This window comes from Gavia stellata, chromosome 22 (genome assembly GCF_030936135.1).
Source record: "Gavia stellata isolate bGavSte3 chromosome 22, bGavSte3.hap2, whole genome shotgun sequence".
Lineage (NCBI taxonomy): Eukaryota > Metazoa > Chordata > Aves > Gaviiformes > Gaviidae > Gavia > Gavia stellata.
Genome location: NC_082615.1, coordinates 4,588,913 through 4,608,044, shown reverse-complemented (window position 1 = coordinate 4,608,044; position 19,132 = coordinate 4,588,913). Strand labels below are relative to the sequence as shown.

Genomic DNA, 19,132 nt, shown 5'->3' with positions numbered 1-19,132 from the left:
TTAGATTATAGCTTAGATTATGCAACTTTCTCCCTTTGTACAACATGCAGTCTAGCTTTCGGGCAGTATGACAGCTATGACCCTATCCAGCCGCACACATGCAAGTCACTCCAAATGTGCTATTCAAGTTTAAGCAGAAGCATCTACCAAATGGCACTTACCATACAGTTTTACTAACGGACATAATAGAAAGCGTTGGTTTTATGGAGCAGGGGGTTAGATCTAACTTAAGATCTTATGTGCAGGTTTTCATTTATAAGTCAAACTACAGCTGCCCAGGCTCAAGTACTAGACAGCTCAAGATGCAAAAACCGTAACAAATCCATCTCCTGTAATACTCACCTAGGAGTTCTCATTTCCTAACTAAAACTAGTCTTTCACATCATTCCTTTTAGTACAAGCCACTTTACATCAGACACACGTAAGGCTATGTTGACTGGACCTTTCAATCTGCTAGGCCCAAGAGAAGCGAGGAAAACCAGCCTTCAGCAAAATGGGGAAAAGTGGCAGGAAAAGAGGATCAGAGGAAGGACTAGTGGAGAGGGAAGAACAGAACCTGAGTTAGCACCTGCTGTTCTAAACAGTTCCTTCAAGCCGTATCCCATTGCTGAGGAGTCTGCAGACCTTGCTGTAATCAAATTCATGTTAACGGCAATTTGCAAGTTAATTTTCCATGCACAGTGACTGCAAAACATGAAAATCTGTGTAAGCGCAAGAGACGAACGGTTTTTGAAGACTGAAAGCTCAAAACCTAGATCAAGAGAAATACACATCAGCCTGTGATACACATTCATGTACAGCACCCAAGTGCCAAGTTGCAACCTTCTTCACCCGCACTATAGGTCACTATCACAATACGCTCCCAGCTGTACATACCAAGCCTGGAGTGCCTGACATAGGGCCCGCAGGCGGAACACACAGCATTTGAAGAATTTACTCAGTCCCCCTTCACGTTATCTCGGTCTACGGAACTCAGGTTCCCATTTGAAACTGGACTAGTTTGTATGACGACAGAGCTGCCAAGTGCAAAACAGAGATGGTACAAGAGAGGATTATACCAGCTGTTCTAAGGGAAAGGCTGAGGAGTCAAAATACTCCTCCAGACACACAGCACATGCCAGCAGTCATCCCTCTCCAGCCAAGGTGTGAGTGGGACACTACAGGACATCTTTAAAGAGATGATCAGTGGATATGAACTCAAAATGCAACTTACTCCACAGAACACATTTCAAGCTATGTTATATCTTACTACAGGTCATTCCCCTTTCTAGGGGTTCTGATTTTCCCTGCATTGTTTTAGTCTTTCATATAATGATACTGCATAGTCCGTAAGTATATACATCACTAACATCAAGAACGTACAGCAAGCTAGATGCACAAAAGAGCTCAGCAGAAGCAGGGCACGTGATGGAGGGTAGGGTTAGATCAATAGACATACTTTTCTAAAGCTGATTTTTAACTGGAAAACCACAGCCTGGTTTGTATCTTCCACGGAATGTTAGCGCTCATGGAAATAGAAAAGAAACCCAGCATAGCTACGATTGAACACAGGCAGTTTTGTCCATTTCATCCATGGTCAAATCGGTGGGCTCAGAACATTTAAGTGCAATGCACATCCGTACCATGTACTCCCTCTGAATATCCTTGCTACAAAGCAGCAGTCATCTGCAGGCTGAGCCCTTTTGCTTACATTATACTGAAAAAAACCTGGAGTATTTAATGGTATTTCTTACTGCAAGCCCTTAGAACACTTGGCATTCTAATATTACACAGTGGGGGAAAAAAAGACTTCTCCAAATTCCCACTCTCATTCTCCTCTCCAAAATGAGTGGATTTAAATGAGGATGTCTCCAAAGTGTGACATCCTGCAATATTACATTTTTAAACAGGTTTGATGATTATCCTTAGCTTACAGCTGTGCTTCAGAATAAGGCCAAATTCAGTAATTGCCTGCAACCTAATTTCCCACATTCATACATAGCAGCTTCCCAGTTCCAGTGATGTGGGGTAGAGATTGAAAGCCACACAATTAGCTTACCAACTCTGAGGACTTCACAAGCGTATCTATTGGCAGAGGTCTGCTTTGATACCCGATGCGATTGCAAGTTTCTTTTCTTACTAAATAGAAAGACTCACTTCTGTGCTGCAGTCAAGCTGCACCAAGAGCTATCTCCCTGTTACAGTCTGATTACCCTTTCAAACTGACAGTAAGAGCACCTTTGTCTCACAGCTCACACACTGGGTCTAAATGGCTGGAAGTGAAGTCTTGGTACAACCTGTTCTTTGGTCAGATAAGCATGTGCTTGGTCTCAGACATAGCTGGAACAAACAGGACACAGCTTCTGCTGAAATCTTTTCAGAGCTTTCTCTTCTGTAGAGGTAGAGTGCTTTGAAAGAAGAATGCAGGTTCTTAAGTCCTGAAGAAACTGCTGCCAGAAGACATTTGCTGCTGGCCAAGTGTGAAAGCAGACCACACAGTTAACCTTGTACCCCGAGAAGTAAATGTGTAAATATTTTCTAATTCAGGTTTTAACCACCATACAATTCCTAAACAAAACCCAGTGAACTTTAATACAAGCAGTTTTAGCATGTTGAAGGAACTTTCAGCTCTTTACAACTTTTTTCTTGTACTGACATGTTGAGATAGGCATGATGAAGTTCTAGTTCTAGACAGAACATGTTGACTAACAGAGGTAGCTTTTACTTCAAAAAATCTTGGAAAATTCATATTTTAACCATTTGTGAAACCATCAGTCAGAACAGAGGACACTAGACACCCTGAGTAAAACATGGGTGCAAGTCAAACATTGGATGTATCCCAGCTATCTTAAAAAATTAAGTTACCATTTAGCACTTCGGTATCATTTCAAGTGAGGAAATACTAAACAAATCTAGGCTGTCATGTGGTTTGACATCAGTCTTCTCCCTTCCTAAAGTAACAGATATGCTCTTCTTCCTCTCTAAATACACAGTTAAAATAGTAAAAGTTGAGGTCTAGAAAAAGGTTATTCTATCTTGGGGTAGTCTATGCCCAGAAGTGAAGCAGAACAGGATTAAGCTAGAACATCCCAAAGATGTTGAAACATCAACATGATCATTTTTTGTTTGCTATTTATGGCTCCTTGGCAAGTCCAAGAGAAGTAAGACAACGTAACAAGTTGATGAACCTGATATTTCTGATTCCAAGACAGTCACTCCAACTTTAATTTCCACTGGAATCAAATGGCGTATCAGTAGTAGAGACTATAAAAGTGCCACTATCCTGCATCACCTAATGGCATATATTAAGCTGCTTAAAACCAATTTAGCAATATATTCAGTCATTTATAACATTTCAAGAAAAACCTCAAAGCATTGAGTTATGAGTTACAAATTCAGGTCTTCTACATTTCATATACTGTACCTGCAGCAGATGTTTGCAGTAAGTGGAAGTTTGTATCTGTATCTCCACTTCATTAACGGGAAAGCAATAAATGATTTCAAACCAATTAATTAATAAATAACTAATAGACAAGTTTGATGAGCTGACAAAGTTCAAGAGCCAGCAGTGTCCACATGCAGGAACTAAGGCAAAGGAGCAAATAAAACAGGATTTGCTTTAGACTCTACAACAGCAACACTGGGAGCACGGATCTTGAAGCTGTTTAGCACTAAAAAAAGGTGCCCTAAGACAGATTCCTCCCATTGTAAATGCCCGTGTAGAGAAATGCCCAGGTCAAGATTGTGAGGGATTTTTTTTTCTGAAGAACAATCAGTATATTTTCCAGATGTTCAAAGCCGCTGCTTTCTTCAGCTCATGATGACTATTCATATTTATCCTGTGGTTCATCTGCATCACTAGCCTCTGTTTCACTGCTCTCAGAGAGATCTTGTTGGCTGTCTACTCGGTCCAGTTCCAGAAAACTAGTAATGAGTTTGGCAACTGCTTCCACATCACTGTGGAAAAGAAGAAACAAAAGAGTTAGTGGAGCTGTGGTGTTGACAAGAACAGGCATGCTAATTCTTGAGAATAACTCCTTCAAGGGCCAGTCAACATATGGCATAGAGTATGACTGACAGCATCCCACTTGTCAAGGCATATCAAGCCAAGCCATTACTTCCACATCAGAACAAATCAATCCTTTTCCCACAGTCCCTGCTGCAAGATTCCCTATTATCGATGCTTAAAACAAATCCTCTGTTAACTGATAAATACATTAAAAGTTTGCAAAATAGAATTAATCCCCTCTGCCATTGCTCAGCTGAGCTAGTGAAGGTAACTACAGCAGACATGCAGCACTAAAGGGATCTTGGATATCTAAATATGATCAGTCTCCTGATGGGAGATGGTGTTACCCTAATGTCTGCAACTGAAAGCATTAAAGGGTTTAAAAAAGTGAAACTGAATAACACAAGGTCATATCAGCAAGTATGAAAATGGAGCTACCGTGAGTCTCAATAGTTGGCAATTACTGACACATGTGATTAGTATTTCCCACCTTACACATTCTAATTAAAAAAACTCCACACTGCACCTTCTGCAGCCCAACACTGCACTCTGAGTCAGTGGGTGTGAAAATCCAGTGACAAATCGTAGCACAACCAGGTAACCCTTCCCAAAATATCGCACCGTCTCCTCTTCCACGTTCACGTCTCGGATCTCATTCAGTAGCGCCACTACTGCAAACAGATGTGGAGAACAGTAGTCTGTTAGCATTACAGTAAACTCTCAGCACTGCTACTAGTGACTTGCGTGACTGGGACTCTGAGCTCTTGAGTGCTATTGCTCTGATCCCATACAACCAGGGCAGCCCTGCAACAGCAAACAATTGCTGAGCTGTTCAGGCAAAACAAACAAGGAGAGGCAACAGCACATACTAGCTGGTATAGGCCCTAATGAACAAAATATACTGCCTCCCAGGAACTGGGGACCATTAGTTTATTACTTATGTTTCCCACTTACTTTAATGACAGTTTAACTATTTTTCTGTACAGAGTAGCTGAAGAAGTGTTACGTTTACTGAGATTGAACAAACACGGAAAGATTTAACTGTTCAGAGCATCTGCTGATCTCTGCATCCCCACTTAACAGTACTTGAAACAGGTATTACCAAATAACCTCTCAGGAAGACATGTGCTGCCCATCATATAAACATACCCTAAAGAAAAGTTCAGAAACATTAAACATCCTTCTCTCCCCATCTCTTATCTTCCATCTCCACAATAAACTGTTTAAAAACAAATTCAGCTTCAGGACATTCCAAATTTTGTCAGTTTTCTAAGCATATTGAGAGTTGGTTTGATTTAGACTAGCAAGCAGAATCAAAAAAATCTGACATTGAAGAGGATCCTACTTTAGTTTGCAACGGAGCGCCTGTCTCACAGCGACTCAACCAAGTCACATACTATACTTCAACTTTTGTTACTCCAACAGGAAGCTCAAAAGAAAGGAGATACTGCATTAAGCTGAGCCTACTGAATACGCTGTTTTAAATGCATATGATGTATCTGCAAGATGTAACATGCCTGCTTGCATATGATATCTAAAGATTTGCCTGCTACCAAAACCAGATCAGATTATAGAAACTTCAACTCCTGGATCTAAAATTCAAGTTTTTCCACCAGTCCCAACCTGCAAAGCAGGCTAGCCAAGGGAAATACAAACCTGCACATTAACATCCGAAAGGAATGGCTAAGACTATTATGGAAAGCCATGGGTAAGCCTAGTTACCTTGGACTAAAAAAAACTAACAAGATGCATTCAGCACCCTAACCTGAAAAAGCATTTGGGTCCTGAGAGGCAGATTATTACAACTGCTGCTTGGGAACAAAGCAGATCTGGAAACAGATGTGACTGATTTGAGTACAGAACTCCAGAGAGGCTTGTTAAATGGCCATGTAAGCATTTCTTCTGTCTGCCCACCACATTTGCTACCACAGATGCTTTCTCACCTTGTTCATTGCCTCCTTTTGAGAAGGTCAGTATTTTTTTGTAAAGATTGAATGTTTTTAGGCAGACTGTTCCCTTGTTCTTATCAAATACAGCTTCCTGCAAAATTGAAAAATAAAAATCAAGATTTTCTTAAAAACACCATCAGTAGCTATGCTTCAAAGTAAAATAAAAATAGTTATACAGGAAAAAATCTTGGTAAGATGGAAAATACATAGCTATTTTAGAGACATTCCTCTGTTAGACTGTGAAAATCACAATCTTGCTCTTGGCTTTAACAGAGACTTTACCATACCTCCTGTGTTACTTCTAGAAGGAAGTTAAAGCTGGTTTCACTGCCCCTCTTGCCACATGGTTTATGTAATAAAAACTTTGCCTGGAATCAAATTTGAACACTAACCTGGAGCTCCCGCAATTTTCACTTTTGATGTGTGCATTTGGGCTGCAGTATAATATACAGCAAAAATAAGTTTAGCTACACTTTCTACTAACAGTCACCAGCTCCACCAAAATTGTAGTGTTATGCTATATGGGCCAGGCTTACACTAGATTTAAAATATCCCTGACAGTCGATGAAAAGAGGATGTCTCATGTGTGGGTTGCTTATTCTAATAACAACTCAGGTCAGTAAGGTGACAAGCCTATATAACAGGTTATTGTTCTCAGTCCAACTCCCAACAAATCAACATCCACAAGATTATAAACCAGCATTGCAAACACCGCTCTTTTCCCAGTGGAAAACAGCTGAGTAGCCTGGAAGGTTAGAGCTACCTTATTTAATGGTCATCCTGTCATTAGCTGGAACAGTAAGTACAATCATGTTGCAGCAGCTGAATGTGCTATTCTTTCTCCCTCTTGCATATAAGAGGAAGAAAGGGCCACAAAACAGTTTGGGACAAGCCTGCCCTTAAAAAACTCTTACATTTAGCTTTACGTTTTCATGCTTGTGTAGTGAAAGAATTATCGCCCTAATTCTAGTCCTAGTACAGCAACTCCAAGGGTTTCCTCAAAACCAAAAGCGTAATTTGTCTGTTTGGACTGAGCAAGTACACAGGGCTGCTAGAATCTGCATCTGCCAACTATTCCTAGACTAGCACGACCTCATTTCCCGAGTTAAGTATCTTACCTCCCACTGCTCCAGATTCTGTGCTGCCACAAAGAAACACCCGGCCATATAGAAGAGCTTCCATGCCAAGCTGTCTGAACAATGCAAAAAAATGCACAAATTTAGGGTGGTTTTTTCCCTTCTTTGGTATTCAAACAGTTAGTTTTAAAAGCAACATGCTTCCTTTAAAGGCAACAAAAGGAAAAAAGGTTTTCCTGATGCAACGTTTTTGCCTTTAGTTGTAATGCAAGCTATTTTACAGCTCTCTCTCAGGATAAAAATACAGAAACTCTTTACATATTTTTCAAAGACTCCATCTACACTGGGCTCCAAACCATGCAGCACTGTAAGCATATGTATTATTGACAAGGTTGTAACATCACTACACATCTTTCTTCTCTAAAAGCAAAGGCATCTTACAAGGCATCCACAAAACACTCAACCTGCTGTCAACCAGCAAATATTTGTGCTGCAGAGGACAAGGGTAAGGGACAATGGAAAATTCATTGAAGCAAACATGTTTCTTCATAAAAAGAAGCAGTCAGCCCTCTTGACAAACAAACATTTCCATTTTATGTCCTGGGAATGTTTACATATAGCAGCCTAAGCAATTTGCTTACTCAGGCTTTTACTGAAGGCAGAGTAAAACTGTGCTCAATATTGTTTCAGAAAACTTCATTGCAATGTCTTAGGAAAAAAGGCTGATATAACTGGCGCCTCAAGCAGCTTGCACTGGACCTTGCTCTTAAAATAAAAATATGTTGATTATCTTGGTAGCACATTCCTACACACTATTAAGTTTTAAAACAGGACAGCCTGCAGGATAAATTCCATAGACAGAAGGATACCTGGCATTTGGTGCTGCCTGCCCTATTGCAGGAGGGGCAGGAAGCAGCAGTAGCTGTCTGTTCTCTAAAGGTGTTTTTATGAATAATCTCTGCCAGTGATGATTTAACAGTTTCCAGAGAAACAGAGCAACTCCATCAAAGGCAAGGTAATAATTTCATTATGGTGGCAAACAATCCTATGTCTTCCCAGGAGAGCTGTAAGGACCAGCTAATCACATTTATAAAACACACTGAAAGTACAAAATGCCACAGAGTACTAAATATCATTATCAAAAATACTCTTGCAAATGGAAAGGGAGGCTGAGTAAGAAATAGAGCATTAAAGCACATTAAGTCATACACAGGCAACAATTATTACAGGATTCTAATATTCACACCACAAAGTGTGATAGGTACCTCTACTGCCTTTGTAAGGCCAGATGGAAGCTGCAGAGAGAAGTCATCAGCATGAAAAACAGATCAACAGGAAATAAACAATTCTTCAAAAAAATGATGGGCCATTACCTGCACTATAATAAGCAGCAGCCAAACCTATGGAGGCTATTCCTAGGATAAGAGGGGAGACAATTAGGACAAACAAGCAGCTCAAACCATTAAAATTCACAAGTTCATCACTTCTCAAAAAAGGGACAAACATGATGGCAACATCGATCACTGTATGACAGAGTCAGTTATTTTTCTCTGAACTCAGTATAAAAAACCTCCCATTCTGCAAAGGCACTAAAAGCACGAGGGCTGAGGTCAGAAATGAAAGGTTGCGACAGAATCAGGAACAGAATTTCAGAGGGACTCTCAACCTAACCATTACACCGTACTTCCTCTCAAGTGCAATACAACTTTGAGCATGCTAACAAACACTACAACAGTTATTTTTCCCCCTTTAAGTGCTCTGTGGAGTCAAAAGGAAACTTCTGCAATAAAGTTGTGTCAGAAGTAGCCAGCTCCTTTCTCCCATTGAGGAGGAAGCAGTGGAAAAACTGCCTCTTGCCCCAGAGTGCCGCTGCAACTGCAAATATCTTGCCTCAGTGGGAGTTTGACAAGACTACATCAGTGAAAGCAATGACAACGTTTAGTGTTACTGCAGTGGGATCTATGTAGCTGGAAAGCAGGATATGCTACATTTTCCCCACCAGCTCTCAGTGTGGTCCTCAGAAGTACCACTCTATTTTTTTCTGCATATTCAGTAGTGTTTAAAAACAGAGGCCTTTCGGAACATCCTGTATGACTTCCTATTTCATACACACCGTGCTGTTGAGAGTTCACTGTCAACCACATGCAAGATCTAACCCCAGCATCGCTCCACTGCACATTTTTCCATTTCTGAAAACCTAGATGTTTTTCAGTGTAAGTATGCATACCCTTCCGAAGCTTCCCATTTATATTGCTATATGGCATATAATAAACTTTCTTTTCTTGCTCTTTCAAGGCTCTCTGAAAATTCTGTCCATGAGCCTCTGAGGTTCTGCAGATGACAGACTGAAAAATTATCAGTCTTACAGTGAAACTACCATGCTGAGGAGGAGACTTCAGACTCATGTAGTGGCTACACTAAAGGAGAAGTTCAAAGCATGATGATTCTTCTTGAAAGAAAAAGGCCTGAAAGACAGGCATCACTTATTAGAGGCTCTTTCAAGAATTTATTCTGTGACCCCCCCCTTCCCTTAAAGCAAGCTCTAAAATAAACTGAGCAATATTATGGTCTTACCAACAAAAAGAGACCAAGATCGGATGCCAGGTGACCTCTTCAGATGAAGGTGGGAACTTGTACGGTTTTCAACCAACATGTACATCTTCAGAAGAAACTCCTAACAGCCCAGTCTGACTCATGAAACCTCAGTGGACAAAAACGATAAGTAAGAATTTAAAATCATTGCTGATTCCAGCACTTTCCCTTCCTACCATTTGTCAGGACTTAACAAGTCTTAATCTAGACTATGAAAGATGTCCAGGGTAAGAACATAGTCGTCTTCTCACAGGAAGAGCAACACGCATACTTTAAAAAACTGCAAAGAAAAACTGTCATGTGGAGACTTGCACAACAAAAACAGGAATCTGAACTCTTTCAGAAACTTCTCATTTTGGGGGTAAAAGTCCCCTTTATCAGAACCAGATTCCAGAAGAAAACGTGAAAAACAAGACCGTGGAACAATGTTGTTACTAATTCACACAGCACTTCTTCAAACAAATAAAACAGCAAGAGCAATAGAAAGTTCTTTGGCAGCATTTCTCCTGCTAGCTGCAAAGGCTGCCACGATGGACTAGCCTGGCAGCTGAAGCAGGACAACGCAGCCTTCTGCAACACAGACATCGGGTCTCTCATCCCCGATGACAGACCGCCAAGGGTTACAGCCTCAGCCTAGCAGTGCCAGCATCACATAATGCCGTATATGGCATTCCCATCTTTCAAGCCAACTCAAGAATAAAACCAGGAGTTTCCAACAACAAGTATGCTTGTCTCTCCCCAACACGACCATGCCTTCAGCCTAGAAAGAAAGTAACAGTAGAGATTAAAAAGACAAGTACTAATTAAAAACAGTAAGAGCTGGCCAATCCCATGCAGCGTTTTCAGCAAGTTTTTACTATTTACAGCATAAAATTGTTTTAATTCTGGCATGATTAGGAGCTCCAGCGCAAAAGCCAATCTTACCCTAATACTATCAGCATAAGCATAAAGACTGATTTGTACGAGGTGCAAGAGGCATTTGAGGACCCAGCTGATCCGCTCAGGACTGTCACTAAAGGAAGGACAGGTTGCTTACTGCTTCTCTTGCACCAGTTGGTAGAGATGCTTGTTATTACTACAAAGACCACGAGCCAGTAAAAGTAAAAATGAGAAATGAAAGCATGTGCTAAGCATTGTGTCATAACATTAGCAGGGTATACGTTGGCCTTTGTCATGGATTTCTCCTATTTTGCTCTTTTGTGTTACAACCTCCATACCACTTAAGTAGTGGGTTTTAAGCAGACTTCCTCAAAAGGGATATCTAAGAAGGATAGCTACTTTTCTAACTGGCATGATGAAGCTCAATATCTGTGAAGCATTCTGAGGACTGCGGGAGCATTAAACAGCTCATTTACTGTGGAAGACAACGCCAACTCCTTCTATTGACTTGGCACTTTAATCATTAAATAGCCGACTCTTCTGCCCACAGAACTAGTTTGTAGGTTGGCATTAAGCTGTTGTTAGCTGCCCATGAAAACAGGCTTCCAGAACAATGCCAACATTCAACAGGTTTTTTGGATAACCACGAAAAACACTTAGAGAGCAGGCCCAAGCACATCCAGGTTCTTACAGTAGAAAAGTACACGATTCTTAGTCCTTTAGTCATCTTGCTGTTCTTACGTACTACATGACACTGCCGCAATTCTGCACTGACTAGCTAGTTCAGATACAAAGCTCCAGGGGATTTTTTTTTCCATTTCATAAAGCAGATTTAGCCAAGTCTTGTCAGTTAACTAAAAAGCACCTATGACTGATTTTAATCTCTTAGCAACACATCTGAGAGAATCTGAAACCAAAAGAGACTTATGCATAAGACACACTCTATCTCCTCCGGATGTCAAGCATCAAATTTTAATTTCCAAATGACTCCTGTGAGCTGCTCTCAATATATCAGAAAATATTTCTGCGCATGCAAAGCCTTCTCCTGCCTGCAACCTAAAAAATATCAACAAGTTATCAAATACATAAAGATCACTGCAGAAGCCTGGCCGTATTTCACGAACAACACACCCTACTTAGAACATAATTCCCATGCGTACCAGTTAAATCCATTAACGTGAACTGTGGTATCCCCCCCATCTTCATTCAGTGAAGTACAGTGTCAGCTTAACGCTGGACCCGAAGTCAATGGCAGTGTCTCTCAGAGGCAGCTGCTTGCAAGATAGGTGCCTCAGGGAATAAAAAGCAGCTTCTTAAAGTCACACTTAACAAATTAAGCCATAAACGTGCCTTTAAGTGAACAGAAAAGTTTGACCATGACAATTTTACGGCTACAGAGAGAGAGAGGTACTTTTGGGCTGCCAATTTTGCTGGACTGTGTTGGGTTTGACATTAAACTGATCCTCAGCACCAAAATAAACATTCCTCTACTTCCTCCAAGCTCTCGGCGGAGGGTGAGCCAGCAAGAGCTATCCGAACAAGCACCCTGGGAGCTTCACCGCAAACAGCCCTCAGGGCAGGACCGTGCACCGGGCTGAGCTCTCTCCCTCCCCATCCCGCACCTGCCTCCCGCGGCGAGACCCGCGCGCCATCGGCTCTCCCGCTCGCCGAGCGCCCGCCGGGGGAAGGACGCTGCCAGACCCCACGCACGCCTCGCTTCTCCTCCCCCTCAGCTAGGACTCGCCCGCAGCGGCCCCTCGCACCGCTGCCAGGCCGACGCCACCGCCCGTAACCCGCTCCTCAGGCGCGTTTCCGAGCGGGCCCGCGGGGCTGAGGAGGCGCAGCCGACGGCTCCCCGAGGGGCGGTGCGGCGCGGCTCGCCGCAGGGGCTCCTGCTCGCTGGGCCCCCCCCGCCACGCCTTCCCCCTCACAGACCGCGCCGGCGGGCTGCGCCTCAGCCCACCCCGCCACAGACGGACCGGCGCCCCTGCAGCCCCCCCCAGCCGCCCCCCGCCCGCGGTACCTGCCCGGGCGCGCAGCAGCACAGCCGCATGGACGCGCTTTGAATGGGACGCCCGGGCACCTCCGCTTCCTGCAGCCCCGCCGCCCCGAACCATAGAGCGCGGCCAGAGCGGCCGCTGGGGCGCGCCGGCGCGACGGCCGGCTTAAGAAGGGTCGGATGCGCCAGCGGCCATTTTGGGTGAGGGCAAAGAAGGGGATAAATAAAGCTTCCCGCCCGCGCCGCGCTCCCTCGGGCTTTATGTGTGAGTGGGAAAGGAAGAGCCTCAGCCAAGATGGCGGCGTACTGCCCACATTCAAGATGGTGGCTAGGTCTATGGGTGCTGCTTAAATCACAGTATCGACGTTTCCTTAGGTTGTATGGTATTAACTGTACAAAAAGAAAGAAGAGAGGAGAAAGACTTGTATGTTGGTAGAGGAAGGAGGCAAAATATTTTAGGGTGAGGCTGGGTCTGTCGAAGAGCTTTGTTGGACATAGTTGGTGGCAGTTTACTAGAGCTTCTCTGGGTGAGGCGGACATGGCCCCTTGCATGGCAGGGCCAGGCTGAGAGGCAAGGGGAGCCCCTCTCTGTAACGGGGGGGGCCTCCCACCTGCCCCCCATGCCTGGCCAGCCCACGTGCTTATAGCTGCCATGGAGGCCACTGCGCCTCTGGGCTCTCAATAGCAGCCGGGGCGTACCTCACACTTGGGGTTCTGGCTGTCACAGAGCACTTGCGCTGTGTGGTAGCCACGGCTTCTTAGTACTTTGTGTCTCTATTGTAAGGGCGGGAGCTGCGGCAGGGGGAGGTTGGTAAGTGATTCCTCAGCGTCGCAAACTTTTCTCGGGATGGCCGCTCAGCGGAGACCCGCGGCTGGGACCTTGATTCCCAGCTGCAGTAGCGAGAAGCCATTGCTTCTCTGTACTGGGGCTGTTTTCATAGATGTGTGTCTCTGTCGGTACATACCCCTGTGAATAACTACACACATGTAAGCAGAGAGCTGACTTCCTTCTCTGAAGTTTCCCATTCTTCCAAATGTGACCCTTGATACTTGTGAGGGTTTTTGCTGCTGTTGGTTTTTATTATATCAGTGTTGCCAATTGATATTGTTTTATCACAAACTTTGTAATTCTTAGTATTTTTAAGCTTTAGCTTTCAACATCAATAGCTACAAAAGATTATAATAATTAAATGCAATGTATTTTTGGATAGTTGTTACAACTGAACAGAATCCTGAAAAAAATCAATGCCATTGTTCAAAAACTGGGGGCGGGGGGAATTGCAAAGCAGAAGTAACAGTGATACTCTTAGGTTTAACCTTGATGTCAGGACTTTTTGTGAATCGTATGTCAGCTGAAGGCTTGGGTTTGGAAAATCTGTTGTTTGGGGAGGCAAGTTTCTAATTCACTTGAAATACTGAGCGACTTTCCTGTTGTGCATAGTAGGTTACATTTAAAAAATACTTTGTGTTTCTAGTTCAGTTAAACATTATTCACATGTGAAAGCTGTTCCTGTTCAATCCATTAGAGCAACTGCTCATGTCATCTTTGGGACAAAATGGGTGAAGTGCTGCTATCTGTCATTTAGCTTAACTTCTTAAATTCCCTTTATGTAAGTCAATGTATAACTTCATCTATAACCGATATTTGGTTCTCTCTCAGTTGCACAGGAATGTAGTCCTTCCTGAAGACATACTGAATTTTTGGCTTTTTTCCTAACATGAAGATACTCCAGAGTGTTTGCTCAAGGTCGTAACATGGTAGAAGTTTGTTCAGCTGCTCCCGAACATCATTGTTGGTGAACAGTAATTGAGATTTTGATCAGACAGTGGTTTTCGTAACAGTCCAGAGTGAACTATTTGAAGACAGGGAAAAAAAAAACCCTCAGACTCCATTGTATAGACTTACTTAACTGTAAGTAGTAGAAAGCACAAACTGATCTGCGATTTCTGGCGTAACTATGATAATGGGAAAAGGCTATGAGGAACTGCAAGAATTAATTGGCATGGTTGTGAGTCATGAGGTACCAGCTGCTGGATTTGGATGAAAAATAGGAAGTAATAAGTATCACGTGTTCTCAACCCAAACAAGCAGCTGACCAAGTCTTCTGAGAAGAAATTTATGTATAAGCAGTTGTCAGTCAGCTTTTATAAGCAACCAGTTTCTCTGGAAACCAAATGTTAAGCCATTTTGAGTGATATAAGACCAGAGATTTCTTGTGTCTGAAGTAGAGTGAAACAAGTAAGAAACTCATCTGTCCCCTCCACTCAATATGTACCGCACTCTGTTTTTTTGCAGATAGTAACATGAGAATAATATTAGCAACTGTATACTTCTCCAGTTCTGCAAAGACCACGCTAGGATAACCTGATATGACTTAATTTAATTATAAAGTTAGAGAGAAATTATTTTACCTATGGGAAATACCACACACAATCAAGCACTTGTCCAAACTGGAATATGGCAAGGATCCTTGTAAGCTTCTGGTATTGATTAATGATTCTTACAACTTTTTTTTTTCTGCAACCATCTGGGGATTTTACACCAGCACTTTGAAGTAGGTAAGTGGCATTATGCCTACCAATAAAAACAGGAAGAAGGAATACATTTTAAAAGCCTGATCTTGGACTTAAAGAACAGCATGAATTCCAAAACATGTTGCTGCAGAAACAAAAACTGTTTGCCAGAAGAAACATTCAGAAATGTGTAACTGACTATTTGTAGACTTCTTGCTTGATAATATAAAAATAGATTTTTGTGAGGCATTGTATAGTAAATACACTTGTAACTTTTAAGTCATTGATCTAAAAACAAGAACATGCGCTATAACAGAACTGGCCTTTTTTTTTGCATTAGTTTGACACTACCTATATTTTTGGTCCTTTTTCCTAATTTCAGACCATTTTCCTAAATAGTCCTTTCTAGCTCCTTACACTTTTTTTCCCCCTGAGGTCTTGAACTTAGAAATTCAGCTGTGCAATAAGCATGTGATCTTACTAACATGCCAGGATAAAATTCCTAGTGTGCTTGATTTTAAAGGGTTGGTTGGAAACAGTTACCACACCAGTGTTGTTTTGTGGCTGGGCTGCGTTGGAAATGAGATCATCCCATTGAGCTGCGTGCTGCCCCACTGACCTCAGTGGGAACAGCGTGTGTTAGAGCCTGGGGAGTACTAATTTCATGGAATACATGTTTAGCAGCTGTAACTAAGAGTTCTTGCCTAATTCTGACAGCTGTTGAGTGGCACAGGCTGTCACTAACTTGAGGAGGCATTTACAGCTTGCAGTGCCTTGCAGGACTGATGCATAACCTTTAAAGCTTTCTGAAGTTGTTTGCAGCATACTGTTTTCATAGAGAAATACTTAGTTTTCCATTGTATTCGTGGTGTAAATGCTTTAGGCGCAGCTATAAATGTTAAATGTAGCAATGGAGGCCAAATACATCAACAGAGGCCATAAAAGCGAGTAATGCTCTTAAGTGCTGCCTACTGTTGACATAGGAAAGCTTTTATGTTGTGCTTTTTTTTCTTGAAGTAGCCTTGCAGCGTTGCAAAGGTAGTAACTGTTAGTTACCTCCCTGGGGGCAGATTAAAACCGGATGGTGCTTTCTCTTCTCAGGTTGTCAGGCACAGAGCTGATGGTAATTGATCTGCTGTTCTGTGGGAAAATGGCATAAATAGGTAATGGAAAGCAGAAATTGCTCTTGGCAATAAAATAAATGGGACATCTAATTAGCTAATGATTACAGAAGTACAATCTTATGCCGCACATTGAAACATTGATCTCTTGCACGCTCTTCAGTTTGTGCAAGTCTTTGCTCTTTTGTTGTTTGATTTCTTAAATTGAAATTAATTCAGTCCAGGTATTCCTAAGCCAGAGGATGAAGTAGGTGTACTTAAGATGTGTACCTAAGATGTCCTCAGTATTTCAATTTTCATGTAGTTATCTGTTTTTCATTGTGAATGTAAAGAAATATGGGGGAAAATAAAAATAGTTTAAATATGATCTGTGCAGAGTTACAGAAATATCCAAAACTGTCATGTCTTTTGAAGAATCGCTATGTCAAGTTTGGATAATAAATGTAAGCATAATCATAAAAGTGTGAAACAGAAGGATTTTAGCGATGCCTTTAAGTGCAAATCTCAAGACATTCCTAATTTAGAACTTTCATCTGTGCTATCACTATATTTGTCAATGCAACTATGGCTATTGTGTCCTTGTGGAACAAGTTGCAAGATTGGCACAGCTTTTTAGGATGAAAATACTCATCCAAAGGAACAGGGAACAAGATGTCAGCTAGTGCTGCATTCCGGCAATTCTGTAGGAAATGCCAATTATTAACTTGCACGGGGATTGCTCTAGAGTGATTGTAGTGCTTTTAAAAGACTTGCGTTAATATGCTAATGTGAAATGTGAAAGCATTTTGAATGAAGATAGCAGAAGCCCAGAGAATGATTACCAAAGCTATTATAATTTTTACCTCAAGCTGGGATTAGTGGTATTTTTCCAGGGTGTATGTAAAGCAGTATCGGCTTAATTTTCTTTAAATGGGCGGTAAGAAAGTGTTTCTACTTGCCTTCATTATGGTAAAGGTAAGGGATTCCCGATTTCCTTGACCTCAATGATAAACCACCTATAGTCTATAAATTTAAAAAAGCATTTTTTTACATTCTGCTCTGGGGTTATGTTTAAAACGCTAATTAATTTGATTGTGAAATCTTTAACAGCCAAATCCACAAACGTTTGCGTCCCTGGATTGTGATGTCTTTTCCAGACAGTCGCAGCGAAACAAGCGTTGAGGGAGTTACTTCCTTGGGTGACAATCCTCCGCAGCTACGACTGTCTCTAGTTCTCGTGCAGCATTGCCGTTTGTGCTTCACACACGGGTTGTCTGTGGATTAAAGTGTTAGACCTTACTTGTAACAGGAGGGGATTTACCTGCTGCGCTTGATAAAGGAAAGTTGCACTTCAGACAGGAAATTGCATCTTTGTTGGAAGTTCTGTGGTTTAATTTCTAAAATGTCATTTTATACTTGAAAAACGTCTCTGTACAGCTGGAGGTGTACGCTTATACACATCTGTTCAAATGGGCAGGGAGTTAAAAGAGGAGCAAAATGTGAATTGAACCTGTTTCAGTGTTACAGCCCTGAGGGCTAGAAAGACAGACAACCACTCTGATGTGAATCATGAGCATCTTGGTTGATTCTTTGGGGCCTATGAAGTTGGGGAAGGCTGATACGCATGTTCAAGTGTGCTGTACGTGAGGGTTTGCGATACCTGCCTGCAAACAGCGTCACTGATACTTACATTTTGTTACAGAAATGGAAGATCATAGCATATTTGCTAAATAAAATAATAACGTTGTTGTATTTAGTAACTTTCATAGTGTTATTCTATTTAAAAGGGACTGAGAGAAAACAAAAATCAGGGGGAAAAAAAAAATCTTTCTACAACTGAAGGAGTATGTTTTAAAAAAAGGCAAAGAAGCTCAAGAGAGGCCCCAGACCTGTGGGAAAAGCTGCACGGAAACGCCATGAGTGGCGTTATTCGGTCTCCCTGGAGGAGAGGCACAGCTCAGGCACGGGCACCCGGGAGGAGAGGCGGGGGGCGTCTTCGGTAGTCCCCGCCGCTGCCGCCGGGCGCCCGGGGCAGGTGCCCGGCGGGTCACACGCGCCCGCTCCCCCTTTTCCTACGCGGGTCGGGTTTAAGGGCCCGGGGGGGGCCCACCTGGGGCGGGGACGTGGCCGCGCAGCGCGGGGCGGGCGCGCCGTGGGGTCCCCCCGTGCCGTCCCTCCGTGCCCGCCCCGCGGCGGGGACGCGCGGCGGCGCGCTGCCGGCGGCGGCTACGTGACGACGCTCAGGTCCACAATGAGCCCCGCCGCGCGGGGGGGCGGGGAGGCGGCGGGCCCAGCCGGGAACCTGCCGGCGACAAGGCGGTGGGTGAGGCGCTGCCTGCCCCGCCTGCCTCTGCGGCCAGCCTCGGCGGCTCGCCCGGCCCGCCTCCGCCTGCCGGGGACGCAGCTCACCGCGGCGGCGAGGTACGGTGCCCGGTTCTTCGTCCTTCCACCCCCTTTTTGGGCGTTTGTTTTGTTTGGGGGGTTTTTTTTGCCCCCCGTGGAGCTGATGAGGTGCAGCTCGTGGCCGCCCGCTCGCCCACCGCCTCGGTCTCGGCGGCGGAAGGCGGGGGGCTGTGCAGAGGCGGGGGGCCGCGGCGCGGTACGGCGGCAGAGCCGCCCGCGCTGTGGGCGGGAGAGCCCCGCTCTGCTCGCGCAAACAGGGCCGTGCTGCGGAGCAGCCCTCGCGCTCTGCGGGGGCCCGTTTCTCTTGTCGGGCGGTTTTTACCCCGTGTCCCTTCCGAGACCGCTGCGGGAAGCGCTCGGTGCCCCCTCGCACCACGTAACGGGCCGGGGCAGCGGGGAGGGACGGCGGCGGGCGCTGGTTAATTGCAGCCCAGTGCATTGCGGGGCACGTGAGGGGCGCGGCGGGGCCGCCCCCGCCGCGGGGGCCGTATTGGCTGCGGGCGGGCGGCCCGCCTCAGCGGCGGGGCGGCATGGCTGCGGGGACGGCCCGGCGGGGGCGATAAGAGGGGCAGGAGGCGGGCACGGCAACAAAGGGCGGCGGGGACGGGGGGGAAGGAGGGCTGGCGGCGGCC

The 19,132-nt window shown here is 44.1% G+C and overlaps 1 protein-coding gene across 1 annotated transcript; it reads right to left on the bottom strand.

The window, feature by feature from the left end:
• Positions 1–3,593: 3,593 nt before the first annotated feature.
• On the bottom strand, positions 3,594–12,551 carry LOC104252100 (cytochrome b-245 chaperone 1). The gene is made up of 7 exons (XM_059828092.1): positions 12,508–12,551; positions 9,588–9,714; positions 8,387–8,428; positions 7,056–7,129; positions 5,932–6,028; positions 4,515–4,659; positions 3,594–3,936 (listed from the first exon to the last, which is right to left on the bottom strand). Exons 2-7 carry the CDS (start codon positions 9,670–9,672, stop codon positions 3,804–3,806), a joined length of 576 nt encoding a protein of 191 aa, XP_059684075.1. The 5' UTR covers positions 9,673–9,714; positions 12,508–12,551; the 3' UTR covers positions 3,594–3,803.
• Positions 12,552–19,132: the final 6,581 nt, after the last annotated feature.

What these genes read in the sequence shown, in the direction of transcription:
- LOC104252100 (XM_059828092.1), bottom strand. Translation starts at nt 9,672, where the DNA reads ATGTACATGTTGGTTGAAAACCGTACAAGTTCCCACCTTCATCTGAAG. An exon ending in TGCTGCTTATTATAGTGCAG is followed by an intron (nt 7,130 to 8,386) that starts GTAATGGCCCAT and finishes TGCATTGTTCAG; the next exon opens with ACAGCTTGGCATGGAAGCTC. An exon ending in GCAGTGTTGGGCTGCAGAAG is followed by an intron (nt 3,937 to 4,514) that starts GTGCAGTGTGGA and finishes TCTTTTCCACAG; the next exon opens with TGATGTGGAAGCAGTTGCCA.